Raw genomic sequence first — 20467 nt, forward strand, 5'->3', positions numbered from 1 at the left:
GTAATATTGTCTTACAATTAGCATCATATAGTAATAATGGCAAACATCTTGTAGTAATGTTCCCCATCCAAGTCCCCATCTTGTACTAATGTGCCCCATCCAGGTCCCCATCCTGTGGCTATGTGCCTCATCCAGGTCTCCATCTTGTGGCTATGTGCCCCATCCAGGTCCCCATCTTGTGGCTATGTGCCCCATCCAGGTCCCCATCTTGTGGCTATGTGCCCCATCCAGGTCCACATCCTGTGGCTATGTGCCCCATCCCGGTCCCCATCTTGTGGCTATGTGCCCCATCCAGGTCCCCATCCTGTGGCTATGTGCCCCATCCCGGTCCCCATCTTGTGGCTATGTGCCCCATCCCGGTCCCCATCTTGTGGCTATGTGCCCCATCCAGGTCCCCATCTTGTGGCTATGTGCCCCATCCAGGTCCCCATCTTGTGGCTATGTGCCCCATCCAGGTCCACATCCTGTGGCTATGTGCCCCATCCCGGTCCCCATCTTGTGGCTATGTGCCCCATCCAGGTCCCCATCCTGTGGCTATGTGCCCCATCCAGGTCCCCATCCTGTGGCTATGTGCCCCATCCAGGTCCCCATCTTGTGGCTATGTGCCCCATCCAGGTCCCCTCTTGTGGCTATGTGCCCCATCCAGGTCCCCTCTTGTGGCTATGTGCCCCATCCAGGTCCCCTCTTGTGGCTATGTGCCCCATCCAGGTCCCCATCCTGTGGCTATGTGCCCCATCCAGGTCCCCATCCTGTGGCTATGTGCCCCATCCAGGTCCCCATCCTGTGGCTATGTGCCCCATCCAGGTCCCCATCTTGTGGCTATGTGCCCCATCCAGGTCCCCTCTTGTGGCTATGTGCCCCATCCAGGTCCCCTCTTGTGGCTATGTGCCCCATCGAGGTCCCCTCTTGTGGCTATGTGCCCCCTGTTCTTCACACACATAAAATAGAAAAAAAAAAAGATGATTCTCACCTGTCCTCCGTTCCCTCGGCGGCCTTCCTGCAGATGTGGCCCGCAGGCACCACAGAGTCAGACCCCTTAACGATCCCGACCTGGTCCAGGAGGAGCCGCCGACAGCAGCGCTGCATTGCCGCACAGAGACTGTCTCCCAGCACTGCATTTTCAATGTCAGCCGCCGGCCAATCAGAGGCCAGCAGCTGATAGCTGCGTATGGCAATGACGTCATACTCGCTGCGCCGACACGCAGATATCAGCTGCTGGCCTCTGATTGGCCGGCGGCTGGCATTGGAAATGCAGTGCTGGGAAACAGTCTCTGTGCGGCAATGCAGCGCTGCTGTCGGCGGCTCCTCCTGGACCAGGTCGGGATCGTCAAGGGGTCTGTGCCTGCGGGCCGCATAAAGCAGCCTCAGGGGCCGCATGCGGCCCGCGGGCCGCGTGTTTGAGACCCCTGATCTATACGGATCACAAGAACCTGGCATATCTCCAAAATGCCCAGAGACTTAATCCACGTCAAGCCCGGTGGTCTTTGTTCTTTGCCCGCTTCGATTTCATCCTTCATTTCTGCCCGGCGGACAAAAATGTCAAAGCTGATGCCTTGTCCCGATCCTTCCTGTCCTCCGACCAAGAGGAGGAGCCTATGCACATTATCGACCCCTCCAAGGTGATGAATGTGGCCCCCTTGGATTTGACTCGTCTTCCACCCGGCAAGACGTTCGTGGCACCTCCAGACCGTGAGAGGGTTCTTCGCTGGGGTCATTCTTCTAAACTAGCTGGCCATGCCGGCCAAAAGAAGACCTTCCTACTCATTTCCCGGCATTACTGGTGGTCTACCCTGCGTAAGGATGTGGTAGACTTCGTCTCTGCCTGTTCATCTTGTGGCCGCAACAAAATTCCCAGACACTTACCAGCTGGTCATCTCCTGCCGCTTCCCATACCTGTTGCCCCGTGGCAACACATCGCTATGGACTTCATTACCGATCTTCCTGTCTCTGCCGGGTGTACTGTCATTTGGGTGGTTGCAGACCGCTTCTCTAAAATGGCCCACTTCATTCCCCTGCCTGGTCTTCCGTCTGCACCTGAGCTGGCTAAGGACTTTATTCGCCATATCTTCCGTCTCCATGGCCTACCCCTCCACATCGTGTCGGATCGAGGGGTTCAGTTTACCTCACGCTTCTGGAGAGCCACATGTAAACTGCTGGACGTCACCCTGGACTTCTCCTCCGCTTACCACCCTCAGTCCAATGGTCAAGTGGAGCGGATCAATCAGATCCTTACCAGCTATCTCCGGCACTTTGTTAATGCCCACCATTCTGATTGGGTGGACCTCCTTCCTTGGGCCGAGTTCTCTTATAATAACCACGATAGCGAATCCTCTTCCAAGTCCCCGTTCTTTATTGTCTATGGCCAGCACCTCCAGATTCCGCTCCCTGTCTCCGTTTCTGTGGACAACCCTACTGCGGAGTCTCTTGTCAGCGAATTTTCTACTATTTGGGAGAGTACCAGGTCCGCTCTTCTTCTGTCCTCTGAGCGGATGAAGAGATATGCTGATAAGAGACGTCTGGATCTGCCTCAATTCCATCCGGGAGACAAGGTTTGGCTCTCGTCCAAACATGTGCGGCTCAAGGTACCCTCCTTCAAGCTGGGTCCTCGATTCATCGGTCCCTTCGAAGTCCTCAGGCAAATTAACCCTGTGGCCTACAAATTAAAACTCCCGGCCACCCTACGGATTCCCAACTCCTTCCACGTATCTCTCCTCAAACCCGTTGTCTTTAACTCTTTTTCCAATAATCCAGGTGCCCCTCCTGCTCCGGTTTCCGCTGATGACGTCTTTGAGGTAGAGAGTATTCTGGCCTCCAAGAGGGTAAGAGGAAAGACCTTTTTTCTGGTAGATTGGAAGGGGTTTGGTCCTGAGGAGAGAACTTGGGAACCCAGGGAGAACATCAACGCCCCGCTTCTCCTTGAAAAATTTCTTTATGGCCAAAAAAAGAGGGGGCCTAAAGGGGGGGGTACTGTAGCATCGGCGTCTCTGCCCCGTACTAGGCAGAGACGCCGTCCCTCTCACCTCCCCGCTCCTGGCGCGGCGTCCTCCAGCGCATCTCTCCCCGCTGCTTCTGGCACGCGCTCCTTCCCCGGCAGTGTGCTTAGGGCGCGCGCGCGCGCGCTCCCCCTCTCTTAAAGGGACCGCGTGCGCCGTCCTAAGGAGTCCCCGGGCCAATTGCCGGAGGACCTCCCATATTTAAGGCACCTCCTCCAAAATGGAGGTGCCCGAGCAATGTTGTTGCAAAGCCTTCACTCTGCTTCAGCCCTCAGGTCCCGTTACCAGTTACCAGCCAGTCACCTGCCAGATTCCTGCTTGTTACCTGCCAGTTACCTGCCTGATTCCTGCTTGATACCTGCCTGATATCCGTTTACCTGCTTGCAAGCCTGCGGTCCGACGGTCTGCTTTCCTACACCTGTCAGTCTGTCTATGGACCAGCCTGCTCGCTCAACTGGGAGCGCTCATCTGCTACCTGTCTGCTAGCCTACCTGGAGGCTCTGCCGTCACTTGCCGTGACCACCTGCCTGTCCAGAGACTCTTGCCTGCTCACCTGGGAGCACTCACCTGCTACCTGTCTGCTAGCCTACCTGGAGGCTCTGCCGTCACTTGCCGTGACCACCTGCCCGTCCAGAGACTCTCGCCCGCTCACCTGGGAGCGCTCACCAGCCACCTGTCTGCTGTCCTTCTACCCAGAGACTGTCTCTGTCACTTGCCGTGACTACCTGCCCCTCTACCCAGAGACTGTCCCTATCACTTGCCGTGACTACCTGCCCGTCTTCCCTGGGAGCCACCCGCTTCCTTACATGGACTGCCCCCTTGTATAGTTGCACAGAGGTTCCACCTCCCAGACCCGTTACACTTATATTGTTGCATATATGCATATTCATATGCATATGGGCAGCACGGTGGTGCAGTGGTTAACACTGCAGCCTTGCAGCGCTGGGACCCTGGGTTCAAATCCCACCAAGGACAACATCTGCAAGGAGTTTGTATGTTCTCCCCGTGTTTGTGTGGGTTTTCTCCGGGTTCTCCGGTTTCCTCCCACACTCCAAAGACATACTGATAGGGAATCTAGATTGTGAGCCCTGATGGGGACAGCGACAATAATGTCTGTAAAGCGCTGTGGAATATGTTAGCGCTATATAAAAATAAAGATTATTATTATTCTGCTGGTCACTTATGTACTCTATTTGTCAATCCTTGTATTTTTTCTTGTCTTTTATGATATTTGTTACTAATAAATCAAGAACTTTATATATTGTAAGTTAATGACTCAGTTTTTTTCTCCTTTTATGCAATTCATCATATACGGAGCTGCTATTTGCCATTTAATGTCTATTGATGGCTAAACTAGATTAATAATTATGCACCATGTGGATTTATTTATTTGCTCATTTTGTTTTTTTCTCGGATTTTGTTTGTGAAAGGGCCACAGTGTGAATGTGCTCTTACACCTTGCACATATACCAACCTATGCTCTGGCTCATTTCTTAGGTTTTATTGTATTTTCTTTGTACAAACAGGGACATGGTCCCCCCTTTTGAGCTAAGCATTTCATCTATATAGATTCCCATAGGCAGGTGTCTGAGCAATCGGGCCCCTGTCCTGCTCTGGCCTTATCTACACTGAGGTCGGCTGACACAAGATAAGGTTTTAATACTAGAGACAAGATAGGACTGTCCAGACACCTTGTCGTGGTGGATGGCTTCTATGATTTTTTGATCAAACTAGTGTTAACTAAGTACCATATGGTATTTACATGTACTATTAGTATTTACTTATTTTTTTTCCCACAGGGTATATGTTCATTTTGTTTTTCTCTTAGATTTAGACTGAAAACTTTAGTAACAATTTTTCATTTTCAATGAAATTTACCAAAGCTATATTGTTAGCGACCACTTCACTGTCAAAGTGACTTTGAGGGGCCTATGCATCGAAAACTGGGCAAACAATACCCCATTTGAATATTTACACCCCTCCAAGTATTGTTAACCCTTCAGGTACGTCACGGGAATTAATGCAAACTGGAAAGAAATATAATTTGTTTTACTAAAATATTGCTTTAGCCCCAAATTTTTCCAACCTTCTAAATGCTGTGATCATTATTAATCACAGCATTTAGAGGGTGAAATCGCCAAGGGTGGTGCTGTCACAGGCACGAACTATCCTGGCAGGATATTGGCTATCAGTTAAGCTGAGCTCCAAGCGGTGCTTGTGCAGGCATAGCTCCTTTGTAGTCACAGTTCCATTTGCGTGAACTCCATACAAAATAGGAAGTACCGGTACATCCAATGTTAGCAAGGGGTTAATGGGGACCATGGAACTAGCAAAGCTGAGGGTTAAGTGATATAAATGGTTAAAATGTGGTAATTTGTTATTTACTGACATCAACATATTCCAGAAAACCCTGAAAACTGTTAGTACTATAATGGTAATATAACTCATACAAATATATAAGAAAATTTCTGTATTTTTATGTATTTAATCAATACCTGTGATGTGTCCAACAGAATCATAAGACGCAGAAGAATATCTTTCATTTTTGTTGGTTACGTGAAAATCAACATCGTATTTGTGTATGTTATATTCAGAATCTGTGAAAAACAAAAACATATTTATTTATAACTAAATATCTATGGCAATCTTATAGCAGTAGTGTTATGTTATTAAATTGCTTTAGTTAGCTTGAAAATAAGCAAGTTTCCAATCAACTTGTTTTTCCAACTTGCTGTCATTCTCCTGTTATGAGAGCTTTTATCTTACACAGTGTGCAGCATGTTTCCAAGGAGATGGACCACAAGACCCTGGCCGAGTATGTGCAGTAGCTACATTCCAGGCTGAGGAGTTAACTTCTAACATCCCAGTCAGCTCTCTCCAGCCCATGGATTTATATACAGTGGTTAGCTGCTGTTATCAGGCTGGTAAAATCACAATCCTCAGCTCCCAGCATTGCCAGTTTCCAGAGAAGTTCACATAATAACTCTTAACTTTCCTGAGCCATGTGCTTACTCAAATGCATTGTTATTGCTAAATGTAAATATAGTGGTATGAGTGTGGAAGTCAGAGCAAACAATGACCAATGATCATTTATGTTTAGTAGCAGGAAGAAGCTTTAGGATCAGAACTATTATTTAAGGAGAAGTACCTGCCCCCCAAGCAACAAGGAAGTAAGGAGACTGCAGAGCTCTGAGCTGCTCAAGAGACAACTTGAGAATACCCCTTTAATAGCCTAATACTCACGTATTCCTTGTTTCTGAAAAGTGACTGTCTCTTTGTTTACAGTGGCATACATTTGTTGGTTGGTAACAACTTTTTTTCTAATGGTATCTGTGAACAAAACCACAGAATTTACAGTGCATGTATAATATCTCCATCAACTTGAAAAAAAAAAAAAAAAGAGAAACATTATTGAGACATTTTAAGGCCACGTTCACACGTTCAGTATTTGGTCAGTAAGTTACATCAGTATCTGAAACCCAGGAATGGAACAATCAGAGGAAAAGTATAACAGAAACACGTCACCAATCCTGCATTATTCACCCACTCCTGGTTTTGGCTTACACATACTGATGTGAAATACTGACCAAATACTGAACGTGTGAACGTGGCCTAATAGTAATGTGTGATGCCATTTCTTAATGGTTTTCTCTCCTAAAGATAAGACAACCTTGTCCAAATGCCCTTTTAAAACAGACAAAACAGATGGGGTCGCATGGTCAGAGTCCCATTCTTTGAGCTACAACAGAGAGATGATCTAAAAGAGCAATGCCCCATTTTTGGCAGATCCAGCCTATCCATGCATGCATTACATGATGTTTGCTAAATTTCCTGTGCACTTGCTTGTATTTTTCAATACAGTTGAGGAAAATGTATAGCAATGTGTATTGGCCAAACATATGTGTCAGGCTAATCATAGCCCATAGGCACATTAGACATGTGATAGGACAATTATACAGTATGTTAAATGAAAAAGTAATCCTAGCTTACAGTTCCATTTAAACTACACGGTTATTATTAACGAATAACGATCAATAAACTTGCATTCTATCACCCGATGAATGAGAAAACACTTGCTTGGCTGGTGAAATGACCTTTTTAGCTGCACAAAAGATAATTTTCGGCAATGTACCATCCCGTGTAAGCCAGACCTGTGCTGCTGAGAACAATGTAGGCTATGCACACTGAGCCATCTATTACAGTTTGTCTAGTGCGCATTTGAAGAGTGCTCTGCCTGTGTAAATGGGCTAATAAACAACTGCTCATCAATAGATATTTCACAATTTTAATGCCACAAAATCGGGTGGTGTAAGTACATCCTAAGCTTTAGGGCCCCTGCAGACAAGCGTATGAGAAATTGTCGAGTTTCATCAACAAAACTTCGGTGATTTTTTTTTAAATCTAATTTTCATCCTTGTGCCATCCGTGTGTTTGTTTTTTATGTCTGTCTGTAATTCGTTTTCATACATCTATATTAAAAAATGCACAAGAACAAATGCAGTTTCCTAGGTTTATAATAGAAATGTATCCATAAAAATTGGATGCCACTTGGATGTTCCATGAGGGATCAGATTTTTTTTTTTTCATCCGAGACCCTGAAGAAAGTAGTGCATGCTGGGATTTTTTTTTTCTCATGGACAATCGGACAGAGAGAAAAATCATTCATCAGAACAGAATGTTCTATTGAATGTATCAGTGTGCTGTCTGTGTGCTATCCGATTAAAAGTCGGACAACAAATGTCTATACGCGTGTCTGAGCCCTTAGTCACATACAAAAAAAAAATCTAATTAGATCTGATTTGTGGTGCAAATTAAATACGTATAGTCCCTAATAGTTCGCAGCCAGATGTTTGGGAGCCAATAGAAAATTAGGCAACTTTTTTTGCTTTAATTGTGTTTTTGTAATTGTTCCATTTCTCAAAATTGCAGCCGATACGCATTAAAACGGTGGCAGTTAAGGGGCCTTATTCCCTCATTGCAGTTTTAAAACAGCAATGGGGAATAAGGGCATAGTGCCCCCCAGAGTCAGAAAATCTCCGGGGTCTCAGCTACCTGGGCTAGCTGAGACCCCGGAGAACATGATCAGGGCCGGAGAAAAAAAAACTGTGCCCGCTATTAAAATCATTTCACTCTATTCTGAGAGAGAGAAAGAAATGATGTCCTCAGAGCACCCTCCGGTACCTCCACCATCACCCGGTTCCTCCTGCTCAGTCTCCTGGCCCTCCGCATCATCTTTCTGAAAATACATGGCAGGAGCATGCGCCAGTGCGCCCGCCGGTACCCTGCAACAATAGGGAATTTTTCCTTTTGGTTCCTTTTTATCACTGTGATAGGGTCTATCACAGTGATCAAAAGCCAATAATTAGTAAATCAAATCCCCCTTTGTCATCCACTAAGTTAGTTAAAAATTATAAAATAATTGGTTTTTAATTTTTTCTGGAGTTAGGGTTGGCGTTGGGGTGGGCGTTGGGAGTAGGGGTTAGGGTTGTTAGGGATGGGGTTGTGGTTAGGGTTGGGGTTGTGTTAGGGTTGTGTTAGGGTTACGGTTACATTGTGTTTGGGTTGGGGTTAGGGTTGTTAGGGTTAGGGTGTTATAGTTGGGGTTGTGGTTAGGGTTGGGGTTGGAGTTAGGATTGGGTTTTTTTCAAAAGTAAAAATAAAAAAAAATGATGACAATATGATGACTAGTGTTGAGCGCAAGTGCTCGTTACTTAAGTTTGCATCGGGTGCTCAGGTATGCATCAAGTATCGCGGGTCCTCGAATGACATGCTTGAGTCCACGCCCCATATGTAGACAGCCAAAAAAAACACGCGGAGATTGCCTGCCATACACGAGTGCATGTTTTCTGGGGTATCTAATAGCCACAAAACGTACGGGTCAGAGACTCGAATATGTCTCTCTAGGACCCGCGATACTCTGTGCATACCTGAGCACCCGATACAAACTCGAGTAACGAGCACTTGCGCTCCACACTAATGACAACGTATTCAATATAACGACCTAATGTTATCAAATTCTGTGTTGTACTTTTTGGGTTCAAAATCCTCACTATACCCCTGGATAAAATCCTTGAGGGGTGTAATTTCCAAATGGGGTCATTTGTTGGGGGCTTCGGCTGTACTATTTTAGCCAATTTGTGTTAAAAAATTCAAATATTGATCCTTCAGTTCCGAGCTCTGCCATTTGTCCAAACAAAACTTCTTGACTACATGTGGGGTATCGCCACATTAGTAAGAAAGTGGGGAACAAACTGTGGGGTCCACTTTTTGGTGTTACCTCTTGCAAAATTGAGAAATTTGTGGCTAAAGCAAGATTTATGTGAAAAAAAATGAACTTTTTCAATATAACTATCTAATGTTATCAAATTCTGTGTCGTATCTGTGGGTTCAAAATGCTCACTATACCTCTGGATAAAATCCTTGAGGGGTGTAGTTTCCAAAATGGGGTCACTTGTGGGGTTTTTCCACTGTTTAGGCACATTAGGGGCTCTCCAAACGTGACATTGCGTCCGCTCTCGATAACAGACAATTTTGCGTTCAAATAGTCAAACTGTGCTCCTTCCCTTCCGATCCCTGCCATGCGCCCAAACAGTTTTCCCCCACATATGGGGCACTGCCATGCTCAGGATGAATTGCACAACAAATTTTGTGGTCTATTTTCTTTTGTTACCCTCGTGAAAAGAAAAAAAAAATTGGTCTAAAGTCAATTTTTTGGAAAAAAAAAAAGTTAAATGTTCATTTTTTCCTTCCACATTGCTTCAGTTCCTGTGAAGCACCTGAAGGGTTTTTAGAATGGTATTACTTTTGGGTAGTTTCTGTCAAATAGGCCCCCCAAAGTGAAATTTTCCAAATTTTTGATTTTTTTCCACAAAAACGCAAGTCATGTTGAATAAATGTTACCACTATCATGAAGTACAATATGTCACGAAAAAAAACACTCTAAGAATCAGTGGGATCCATTGACGCGTTCCAGAGGTATTACCACATAAACTGACACTGGTCAGAATTGTAAAAGTTGGCTTGGTCATTAAGGTCAAAATTGTCTCCGTCACTAAGGAGTTAAGACTGAAGCTTTTGTTTTCTACTATTTTGTAGCATTTTACTTACAGAGCTTTATTGCATTCTTATTCATGATTATAAAAAAATGAACTGCTTCCACCTCCGTGAAGCATTTATCCATCATGGAATGGTTGTAGGTGTATGGAGTGGGCTTAGAGGTTGAGCCCACTCCACAAAGGGCAGGTGCCGGCTGTGTATCATGGCCAGCATATGGCTCTAATGGCAGTGATCAGAGCTAGCAATCACTGACAGCAGCATTTAAGTGACACGATTGCGCTGGGGAATCCATTCAGGTGCTGATCACACCTCTCTCCCCAACCGTCGCCTCCATCTTGGTATTTCTGTGAAGTGATGTGACCTTAATATATACTATACTATGCACTTCTATACATGAGTATTGCAGCATTTATTACAAATTATCAAACAATCACAAGTTGAAATCTCCTACTGGGACTAAACATATAACGTGAAAAGTAAAAAAAAAGTTTAAACAATAAAAGCATTAAAATAACCCTCCTTTTCCCCCATCCAAAAATAAAAAAGGAAAATAAGCACATTTGTTATCACCACGTCCATAAAAATTCTGATCTATCAAAGTATTAAACTATTTAACCCATATGGTAAAAGAATTGCTGTTTTAGGATAGTCACGCCTCTCCACCAAAAATTGTCACATGATCATATAAAAAAATCATAAAAGTTTATTCCAGAAAACTCAAACCATTTTTTTGTTACTTGTTATCTATGTGCAATACGTGTACAATCAGTTTTTTACAGCAGCAGGAATTAATAATTTACAAGACTATTTACAGTTTCCTATGCTAAAGAATTGCAATGTATCCATAAAAAAGTATGCTATAAATAAGGTGACTGTGTGGAATCGGATTTTTTTTTTTTGCAAGCCATAGACTTGAATGAGTGAGTCTCATCCGACACATGGGAGAAGCTAGTGCATGCTGTGTTTTTTTTTCACACACAGATTAGCTCTGTGAAAAAAACGCTCATCTGCACTGCCCCATTGAATAACATCGGTCCGAGTGCTGTCCATCTTTTCACAGACAGCACTCATGCTGAAAATATAAATATATCATGTGACCCTACCCAAAAAATGATAAACTACTGGATGTATCCCAAAATAATATAAAAAAACACTACATCTTGGCACGCAAAAAAACCACAAGCCCCAACAAAGCTCCATTGACTGACAAATAGATAGTTATGGATTTTGGAAAATGGCCACACAAACCAAATATTTTTTTTACAAAGATCAGAATTTTTTAAGGCACTAAAATAATTACAAATATATATACAACATTGGTGTTGCCATAATCATACTGATTCGGTTATTTTAAATACACAATGGATGCCATAAAAACAAAATCCAAAAAACAATGGGAATTGTGTTTTTTTTTCACTATTTCACCTTATTTGGCCCCCCCCCCATTTTAGTACAATATTGACTAAGCTACATGGTATCATTAATCACTATAACTTGGAAAAAAGTCATCGTATGTTTTTTTTTCATGGAAAAACATTATTTACGAGAGAAGGTGAGGGACAAGCAAAATCACAAAAAACAAAAATCATCTGCACTCTCAAAGGTCCCCAGGCATAGTGAGTTTATAAAAAAAACAGGGCTCAGGGTGTTTTTCTTTAATCCCTTTAAAGGGTTAATTTGATTTGCGTTTTTAGCATAATTAAAAAAGCAACAAACAAAAATCGCATGTAAAATACAAATATCTAAACGAAAAATCTTACCAAGGTACATTACAATTTAAAAGAACCTGTAATTTCAACAAATGCGGTTATCTGCAGATTTGGGTTGATCTGCTGGTTAATAGTGTTACAATGCCGCCCAGCTGTCATACTGAAAGGGCGGCTACCAGGACAAAATGAGCTAATTTCTTCCCGGGAGGCGCCGGTTTTCATGCATAGAGGTGTTATGGGTCATAATCATGTGAAGCAAAGATGTCAAAGGCATTATCAAGTAATCAAAAATGGAAAAAATATTTACAAAAAAAAACATTTACAATTGCCTAAAATAATAAACTTATCCATATACTTATTTTTATAACTAGATGGTGGCCCGATTCTAACGCATCGGGTATTCTAGAATATGAATGCGGCCGACCGGCGCAATCAGCAGAACGTTGTTTAAATGTGGCGCCAAAAATCGCTGATTGGTCGCCGGCCGGCGACCAATCAGCAGAGCGGTCGCGGCCGGCAACTGCGACCAATCAGCAGAGCGGTCGCGGCCGGTAACTGCGACCAATCAGCAGAGCGTTGTTTAAATTTGGCGATAAAATGCCTGATTGGTCGCGGACGCTGCCCGCGACCAATCAGCGATTTTACCACAAAATTTAAACAGCGGCCGCGACCAATCAGCACAGCGGTGTTTAAATTTTGCGCCAAGATCACTGATTGGTCGCGGCCGCTGTTTAAATGTGGCGCCAAAATCGCTGATTGGTCCGGGAATCTTCCGCCATACTTTTCTTAGCCAGGGCTGCTTCTCGGCAGGGTTGGACGGGCCCACCAGAGAATCGGAGACTCCTCCAGCGCGCCCTGGCTTCTCCTTCAGGAGAGTTCATAGTGCCGAGGTGAGGCCATGATGATGATAGAGGCCACCATCTGCTTAGTTTTCTGTTACTTGGAATGCAAGTGCAAGTATGCAGCCAGCCAGCCACCCACCCACAGGCCGCAACATTAAACTGCCAGATTTCTGGGCAGCTGCTTGCACTTGAAATATGGCCTTTTAAGCTCGTGGAGGCGAAAGCTTTTCACAACCTCATGCCGGTGGCGGCCGGGTGTCCATACTCGATCCCCAGCCGCCACTATTTCTCCCGGTATCGTCTCCGCCTTCCACAAGCACGGGTCCCACAACATTACTCGTGCCCTCCCCAGTGCACTTACTGGGAAGGACCGCCTAACCACAAACACGTGGACAGGTGAATGTGGCAAGGAACGGTACTGAGCCAGTCCACAACTTTTTTTGCTGAAAGTTGTATTTAGCTTGGTGAAAGGACTAGCACAGAGGGAAACCATATCTACTCCGGCTGTCATTTCTCCGTCACCAGGTTCCGCCCATTGTCACACATGACCATGCCTGGCTGTATGTTCAGCGGTGAGAGCCACAGATCAGGCTGCTGTGTTACTACTTTCAACAACTCTGCAGCGCTGGGCAGTTTGCCCTCGCTATTGTTAGAGAGCCATCAGCCGGCTATGCTTTGTTGTTCCCGTTATTAACAAGTGGGACTCCTATACTGTTATTGCGTATCCAGTGACTGCAAGGGCTGTCAAAAATTTGGACGCAACCCAATACCCCTTTGAAGAGACAGAGGAGGGTCGAGGTAAAAAAAAAAATGTTCCCATTATAAAGGAGCGGGTCTCCTATAGTGGTAATGCCTATGCTGTGACTGCAAGGGCTGCCAAAATTTGGGAAAAACCCCACTAAGAATTTAAAGACACACAGAGCAGGGCCACAGTAACAAGTACGACATGTTCCCATTAGAAAGGAGAGGGTCTGCTATACAATTATAGGGTATGCAGTGAGTTCAACGGCTGACCAATGTTAGGAAAAACCCCACTAAGAATTTAAAGACACTTAGAGCAGGGCCACAGTAACGACAAATTCCCATTAGAAAGGAGAGAGTCTCCCATAGTGTTGGCCTATGCAGTGAATGCAAGGGCTGCCAAAAATTTGGAGGCACTTCAATGACCCTTGGAAGAGACGTGGAGGAGGGCCTCAAAAAAATGTTCCCAGCCGCCACTGTTTCTCTCGGTGTGCTGTCCCCGCATTACACAAGCACTTGTCCCAAAACATTAGCCGTGCCCTCAACAACGCAGTTACTGGAAAAGTCCACCTAACCACGGACACGTGGAGAAGTGCTTGTGGGCAGGGATGGTACATCTTGCTGACGGCACACTGGGTTAACATAGTGGAAGCCGGGACCCAGTTGGACCTTGGGACGGAACTCGTCCTCTTGACGCCAAGGATTGCGGGCCCTAGGTCAATCAGGGTTGCCCCCACGGTCTACAGCTCCTGCACCTCATCCTCCTCAGCCTCCTCCTCCTCTTCAGCCTCCATCTCCGAAATGACCACATCAGTCACAAGCTGGAAGCACTGCAGCACTGCCTCGGCCAAGTGACAACAGGCTGTGCTGAAGCTAATATGCTTAGGCAGATCTGTGGCTCACACCGCTGAACCTAAAGTCAGGCATGGTCATGTGTGACAATGGACGGAACCTGGTGGCGGCTCTGATGCGAGGCGAGCTCACACACGTACCATGCCTGGCCCATGTGCTTAACCTCGTGGTTTAGCGGTTTCTCAAATCCTACGCGAAACTGCCGGATCTGCTTGTTAAAGTACGCCGCTTGTATGCCCATTTTAGAAAGTTAGCTACAGCTTCCGCCGCCCTTGCAGTGTTTCAGCAGCGTTTGCAGCTTCCGGCTCACAGACTGGTGTGTGATGTCCCCACGTGTTGGAACTCTACACTGCAGATGTTGGGAAGGATTTGTGAGCAGAAGAGGGCAGTTGTTGAGTACCAGCATCAACAAGGCTGTCGGTATTCAGTTCACACTCCACACATAAGGCCTCAGGAGTGGACATGGATTTCAGACATATGTACCATCCTCCAAAACTTTGAGGACTCCACCAAGATGGTGAGCGGCGATGGCGCCATAATTAGCGTCACCATCCTGCTTCTCTGTCTTCTGAAATGCTCTCTGCTCACAATCAAAGAGGATGCATTGCAGTCGGAGCACGATGAAATGGAGCAAGGAACCATACAGGGTGATTACACACAGCCAAGCCTCATCTCATCCCAACGTGGATTGGGTGACAATGAGGAGGAGGAGGAAGAACAGGAGCTAGTTTCATGTGCTATAGACGGTACTACTTGCACAGCTGTCATACCATCTGTTCAGCGTGGATGGCCAGAGGACAGAGAGGAGGAGGAGCAGGAGGTGAACATGGTCAGTCATCCTCTTGGCGAGGACACGGAAGTCTTGCCTGTTAGCAGTCTGGCACGCATGGCTGAGATTATGTTGTGCTGCCTTTCCATGACCCTCGCGTTCTCAAAATTTTGGGTGACAGTCATTACTGGTTGGTGACACTTCTAGACCCACGCTACAAGGAGAACTTTATACCTCTTATTCCAGAGGCGGACAGGTCTACAAAAATGGGGCTGTACCAGAAGGCCCTTGTTGCGGAACTATTAAAAAAATTCCCATCTGAAAACGATGGCGGCAGAGGTCACAGTTCGTTGGACAACCAAGGAGTACAGGCGAGAGAGACACAAATGCAATCCAGCAGAGGCAGGGGAACACTGTCAAAGTTCTGGGAGAATTTTCTCAGCCCCTCCCATCGCACAAGCCCTGAGGCACGGGGTACTCTCACAAGGAGTGCAAAGTTTGGGAAGATGCTGAGGGAGTTCCTTGCCGACCGTACCAACATCCTCCGTGATTCCTCTGTGCCTTATAAAATAAACAAGGGCTGGATTGGGCCAGACTTCTCAACACCACCGAATGATAGCAGCGTAACATAAACTCAAATCCAGTGTCTTTTTTTGGGAGGTGTATTCCCATGCACCTCTTCACACCCACACATGGGTATACGCTTCCTGATTTTGGCCATTTGCTCTTGTCCTCCTCATTCTCCTCATCCTCCACCACCAGATCACCAGGGTGACCGTGGTCCGTGATGCAACACCCACATAATTTTTTTAAAGAGTGTTTATGATGCCCGTAAAAAAATTTTTATACAGTATATTCATGTATACCCCCCAGGGGTAAATGTTTGTCAGCCCATACACTTAGTGCATGGGCATTACAAGTATAGGAGACCTGCTCCTTTCTAATGGGAACATTTTTTTATGAGGCTCTCCTCCATGTCTCTTCCAAGGGGCATTGAAGTGCCTCCCAATTTTTGGCAGCCCTTGCATTCACTGCATAGGTAAACACAATGGGAGACCCACTTCCTAATAATGGGAACATTGTTTAAGGAGGCCCTCTGACCTCCACATCTCTTCCAAGGGGCATTGGAGTGCCGCCTGATGACCCTATAAAAATAGGCTTTGTGACTTTCAGAGTCCCACCTTCATAAATGAAACACAATGTGTCTGATGATATCTCACACACCACATGGTCAGATAAGGTTGTAAAATGTTAAAATGACATTTCCTGGTAAATGCATCAAAAACGCTATGTGTGAACATAGCTCAAGGTGTGGAGGAGCATTTTTGTTTTTGGTTATTTATTTTGCTTTATATACAAGTCATTACCCTGGAAAGGATGTTTCTTAACATATTTCCCAGGAAAATCCATTTTGGTTTCGTTTTTGTATGTTTTATTGTGAGTCCGTAAAAGTGGCGTAATACCTCTGACAACGTTATTGACAGAAGTGACCTGGGAGTCAGAAATGCTTCCATGGATCTTCCCCATGCTGTCCCCATGTCATTTGAGCACTGTGCCCATCGATTTGGGCAATTTTTAGGCCCTCTGCAGACCGCCGGGGGGAGCCGTCTGAAAAATGTTCGAGTTTCCCATAGACTTACATTGGGCTCGTTGCTCGGGTCGAGTACCCGAGTATTCCAATGTGCTCGACCCGAGCATCGAGCTCCCGAGCATTTTAGTGCTCGCCCATCACTAGTCAATATCTAATATTGATGAAATTAATATTTGTTTGAGATGAAGCTTCTTGAAGCAGAATCTCCCTTCACTGTCGTGTCTACATTAAAAGACCAAGAAAGCTAAAGACAAACCCTTTATTTCAAGTTGAACATGTAGGGGATAGGATGAAAATAGAAGCCTAAATTGTCTGTCAGTTCTATAAAACAAACATTTACATTGTGCTTTTCTCACAATGGACTCAAAGCACAAATATAACGCTGACTTATTTCTTATTTATTAAGGGTTTACTGCCCCTTTAGTTGTCATTGTAGCTACTAGCCTGATGAAGAAACCTGAGTAGTCTGGAAAGCTTTCTACCTGTTACCATCTTTTCAGTTAGCCATTAAAAGGTATCAACCACTGAGGACTCTCAATTTTTAATATTTTTTAAGATAAAAAATTGGCACCAATTTATGGTGTCAATGCTGCAGTGACCTGATATTTTGCAATAAGCTGAGATGAATGGCAGTGAAACTGGAGAGACAGATGATTTAATAGGTAAATGGATGCTTATTTGTTATTTAAAGGGAACATGTGAGGCCTAATAACGTCATTAACCTGCAGATATATGGTTAATTTGCAGGTTAATAATGTTATGGAGGGGCCCAGCTGCAATACTGAAAGTGTAACACTTTGGAGAAGATTAACTTTTTTTCTCCCCGGAGCCTCCGGCTTTCAGTCATGCAGGTGAGCCCGGAGCAATTACAGTCACGGCTCATTGCACTAAAAGTGGCGGCTGTAAGCAGGCTCTGACCTTGACTGACAGTCGGCTGTGCAGTGCATAAGGGCAGACAAGGCTGTCAGTCACACTGCCGGGGTGTGGTTATAGCTCATTGTGCTGTGAGAAGTGACTGTAGCCGTGAAGGCACGCCCAGATGACTGAAAACTTGTGGCTTCCAGGAAAAATAAACTTAATTTTTTTCTGGGCGCCACAATTTCAGTACTGTGGTCGAGTGCCGTCATAGAATTATTAACCTGCAGATTAACCATATATCTGAAAGTTAATAGAGTTATCCTACCTAACAGGTTCCCTTTAAGGCTAAGTTTCCATGATGATTTGGCGAGTTTTTTTCTGCTGCTTACTATGCAAAAAACGCAGCCTATTACAGTTCCAGCAAAGTGAATGGGTTTTATAGAAATCTAATTCCCACGGTGTTATTTTTTACGATGTAGAAACCGAATTGCGGTGCGTTTTTGAAATCTGCAACATATCACTTTCTCTGTAAATATGCGTTTTATTTGTGGATTTTCCCCATAGACTTACAAGAGGTGAGGAAAAGCCGCAGGTAAAAAACATATTTTTAGTGTTTAGTCAGTATTCTGGACATCACTTTATCAATAAAGATTTATCAAAGCTAAGTAACAGGAGGTGTCTAAGACAAAACAGCTTTATTTAAAACCATGACAAACCAAAAGGAAGCAAACACCGAAGCAGAAAAAAAGCAATAGAAACATATGTGAAGTAAAAAAAACGCAATCAAATAACCTGTTTTACATGGCTTATATTCAGCAGCTGCTGGGGCAGATACCAGCTAATCAATGGCGGGTAGTGTTGAGCCACCCCCGTAGTGTTCAGGTTCGGTTTGGTTCGTCGAACTCCGGCATGTTCGTAGAACGGTTCGTCGAACAACCGTTAAAACCAATGACAGGCAAACAAAAACACATAGAAAACACCTTCAAAAGGTGTCCAAAAGCTGACAAACTGCTCAGAAGACATAACTAACACATGGAAAAGTGAAAAAATAGTCATGCGAAAAGAAAAGAGGTAGAGGAGTAAAAGGAGGATGAGACACAGATATAGGCATGTCATGCCCTTCTAAAATCAAGAAAGGCTGGAGTAAAAATCTAAAATCAGCCTACCAACACCCAGACGTCGTGACAAGAAAATTAAAAAAAAGAAACATCTTTAGGTAGAATGGCGGTTCCATTCAGAACACTTTCCTTACAAGACGTAGTGGTATCCCCGTTGGGAGTCGTGCCAAAAACGGAACCCAATACATTCGGACTAATCCACCATTTGTCATATCCAAGGGGCAGGTCAGTAAACGACAACATCGACGCTGAACCAAGTACAGTAGTATATACTGTACCTCCTTTGACAAGGCAATCAGGCGGGTCTAGAAGTTGGGAAGGGGCATCCTAATGGCCAAAACAGACATTGAGGGGGCGTTCCGGTTACTTACTACCTGTGCCTCCGAATAGTGTCCACCTATTGGGCTGCTGGGAAGGAGCATACTATATAGATCGCTGTTTGCCCATGGGGTGCTCCATATCCTGCTCACTATTTGAGGCGTTTTGTTGCTTCCTCGAATAGGTCGTCATGGACGTTTAAGGGGGCACATATTATCCATTACCTCGACAACTTCTTATGCCTGGGCCCAAAAGATTCACTACAGTGTGAATACACGCGGTAGTCCACCTGTGAGAAGGAGAGAGCTGGAGGGAGACCGGACACCACAGAGCCGAGGGGTTAGATGGAGAACGGAAGAAGGAAAGAGGGCGAGGAAGGTAAGGGAGTACGGTGGAAGGCCGACCTGAGCTCCCCCACGCTCCTGCTGGGCGGGGAACAGCCCTGGGAAGAAAAGCCGCTTGCGCATCCCTTTGAGGTGACGGGCGTGAGCGGGCAGAGGAACTATGCTGGAACGGCGATGCCGACACAGCCAGGCCGTTCCTGCCCATGCGACCTCCGTGTCGCCGGGTTTGTGCCAGAGCCGTGGTGGACCCCGACGTCCAGCCCCCCTCTCCCAATACTGGTGCCTGTCCGCTGGTGGGTCGAGACCCCCGCGGTGGAGGCAGGTCTAAGCTCTGTAATTTAAATTGGCTCTGTAATTTGAATGAGTACACTTTAAATCCTTTTACAAGGATCTGTTGGAGGGCAAGTCTGGTGCCAGCAGCTGCGGTAATTCCAGCTCCAGTAGCGTCCACTAAAGCTGCTGCAGTTAAAAAGCTTTTATAAGAATAGAGCTTGGCGGTCCGCCGCAAGGCATGCTACCGCCAGTCCCAGCCCCTTTGCCTTGGGGCGCCTCCCCAATGCTCTTGACTGAGTGTCCCGGGGGCCCGAAGCGTTTCCTTTGAAAAAATTAAGTGTCCAAAAGCACAGGTGGTGTAGCTAGCTTAACAGCTGGGCTACTCTGCTGACTAGCAGACGCTGCTATTAGGCCCAAAGTATTGCCTGGGCTAGATGCAGTTAAAAATTTGTAATTAGATCTACAGGCGGTGTAGCTTGCTTAACCGCTGGGCTACTCCTCTGAATAGCAGACACTGCTACTAGGCCCAAAGTATTGCCTGGGTTAGATGCAGTAAAAAATTGTTATTAGATAGACAGGCGGTGTAGCTTGCTTCACAACTGGGCTACAACGCTGACTAGCAGACACTGAAGCTTTGGAGCAGACCTCTGATTCCCAGGCTATAGTATGAGTAAACAGCTCTGCAGACTCAACCATCTGTGTTACCCCAAGCCATAGTGTATGTAGTTTCTTACGGTTAAAGGGGGGGGGGGGGGGCGACCTGACCCACCTGGAATTAACGATGCCAACGTCATGTAAAACACAGCAAGGGGATTCCAAAAAGAGTCTCCATTTTTTTCCCAAAAATTGTGGCACAGACACCACTTAAGTGGCATCAATTGCCCCAGAGTTGCTTAAAATGGTTGGTGAGGTGATTTTCCAAAATACTCAAGCTTTTAGTCTCCACAGGATGACACAGGGGTAGAAAAGTCCTTGCGGATCCATGATTTGTTCATCTTTATGA

The 20467-nt window shown here is 45.5% G+C and overlaps 1 protein-coding gene across 1 annotated transcript in view; it reads right to left on the minus strand.

Annotated features, from left to right (window-relative positions):
• Nucleotides 1-20467, minus strand: part of LOC141252567 (uncharacterized) — a 116923-nt gene that overhangs the window by 8519 nt on the left and 87937 nt on the right. Inside the window, exons 7-8 of the mRNA XM_073670532.1 lie at nucleotides 6237-6323; nucleotides 5489-5590 (exon numbers count right to left, since the gene is read on the minus strand). Coding sequence (XP_073526633.1) covers nucleotides 5489-5590; nucleotides 6237-6323 — 189 coding nt within the window. The remainder of the gene's footprint in view (nucleotides 1-5488; nucleotides 5591-6236; nucleotides 6324-20467) is intronic.

Source organism: Phyllobates terribilis, unplaced genomic scaffold (genome assembly GCF_046119375.1).
Source record: "Phyllobates terribilis strain yellow unplaced genomic scaffold, ASM4611937v1 Scaffold_2__4_contigs__length_985480577, whole genome shotgun sequence".
In the NCBI taxonomy this organism is placed as follows: domain Eukaryota; kingdom Metazoa; phylum Chordata; class Amphibia; order Anura; family Dendrobatidae; genus Phyllobates; species Phyllobates terribilis.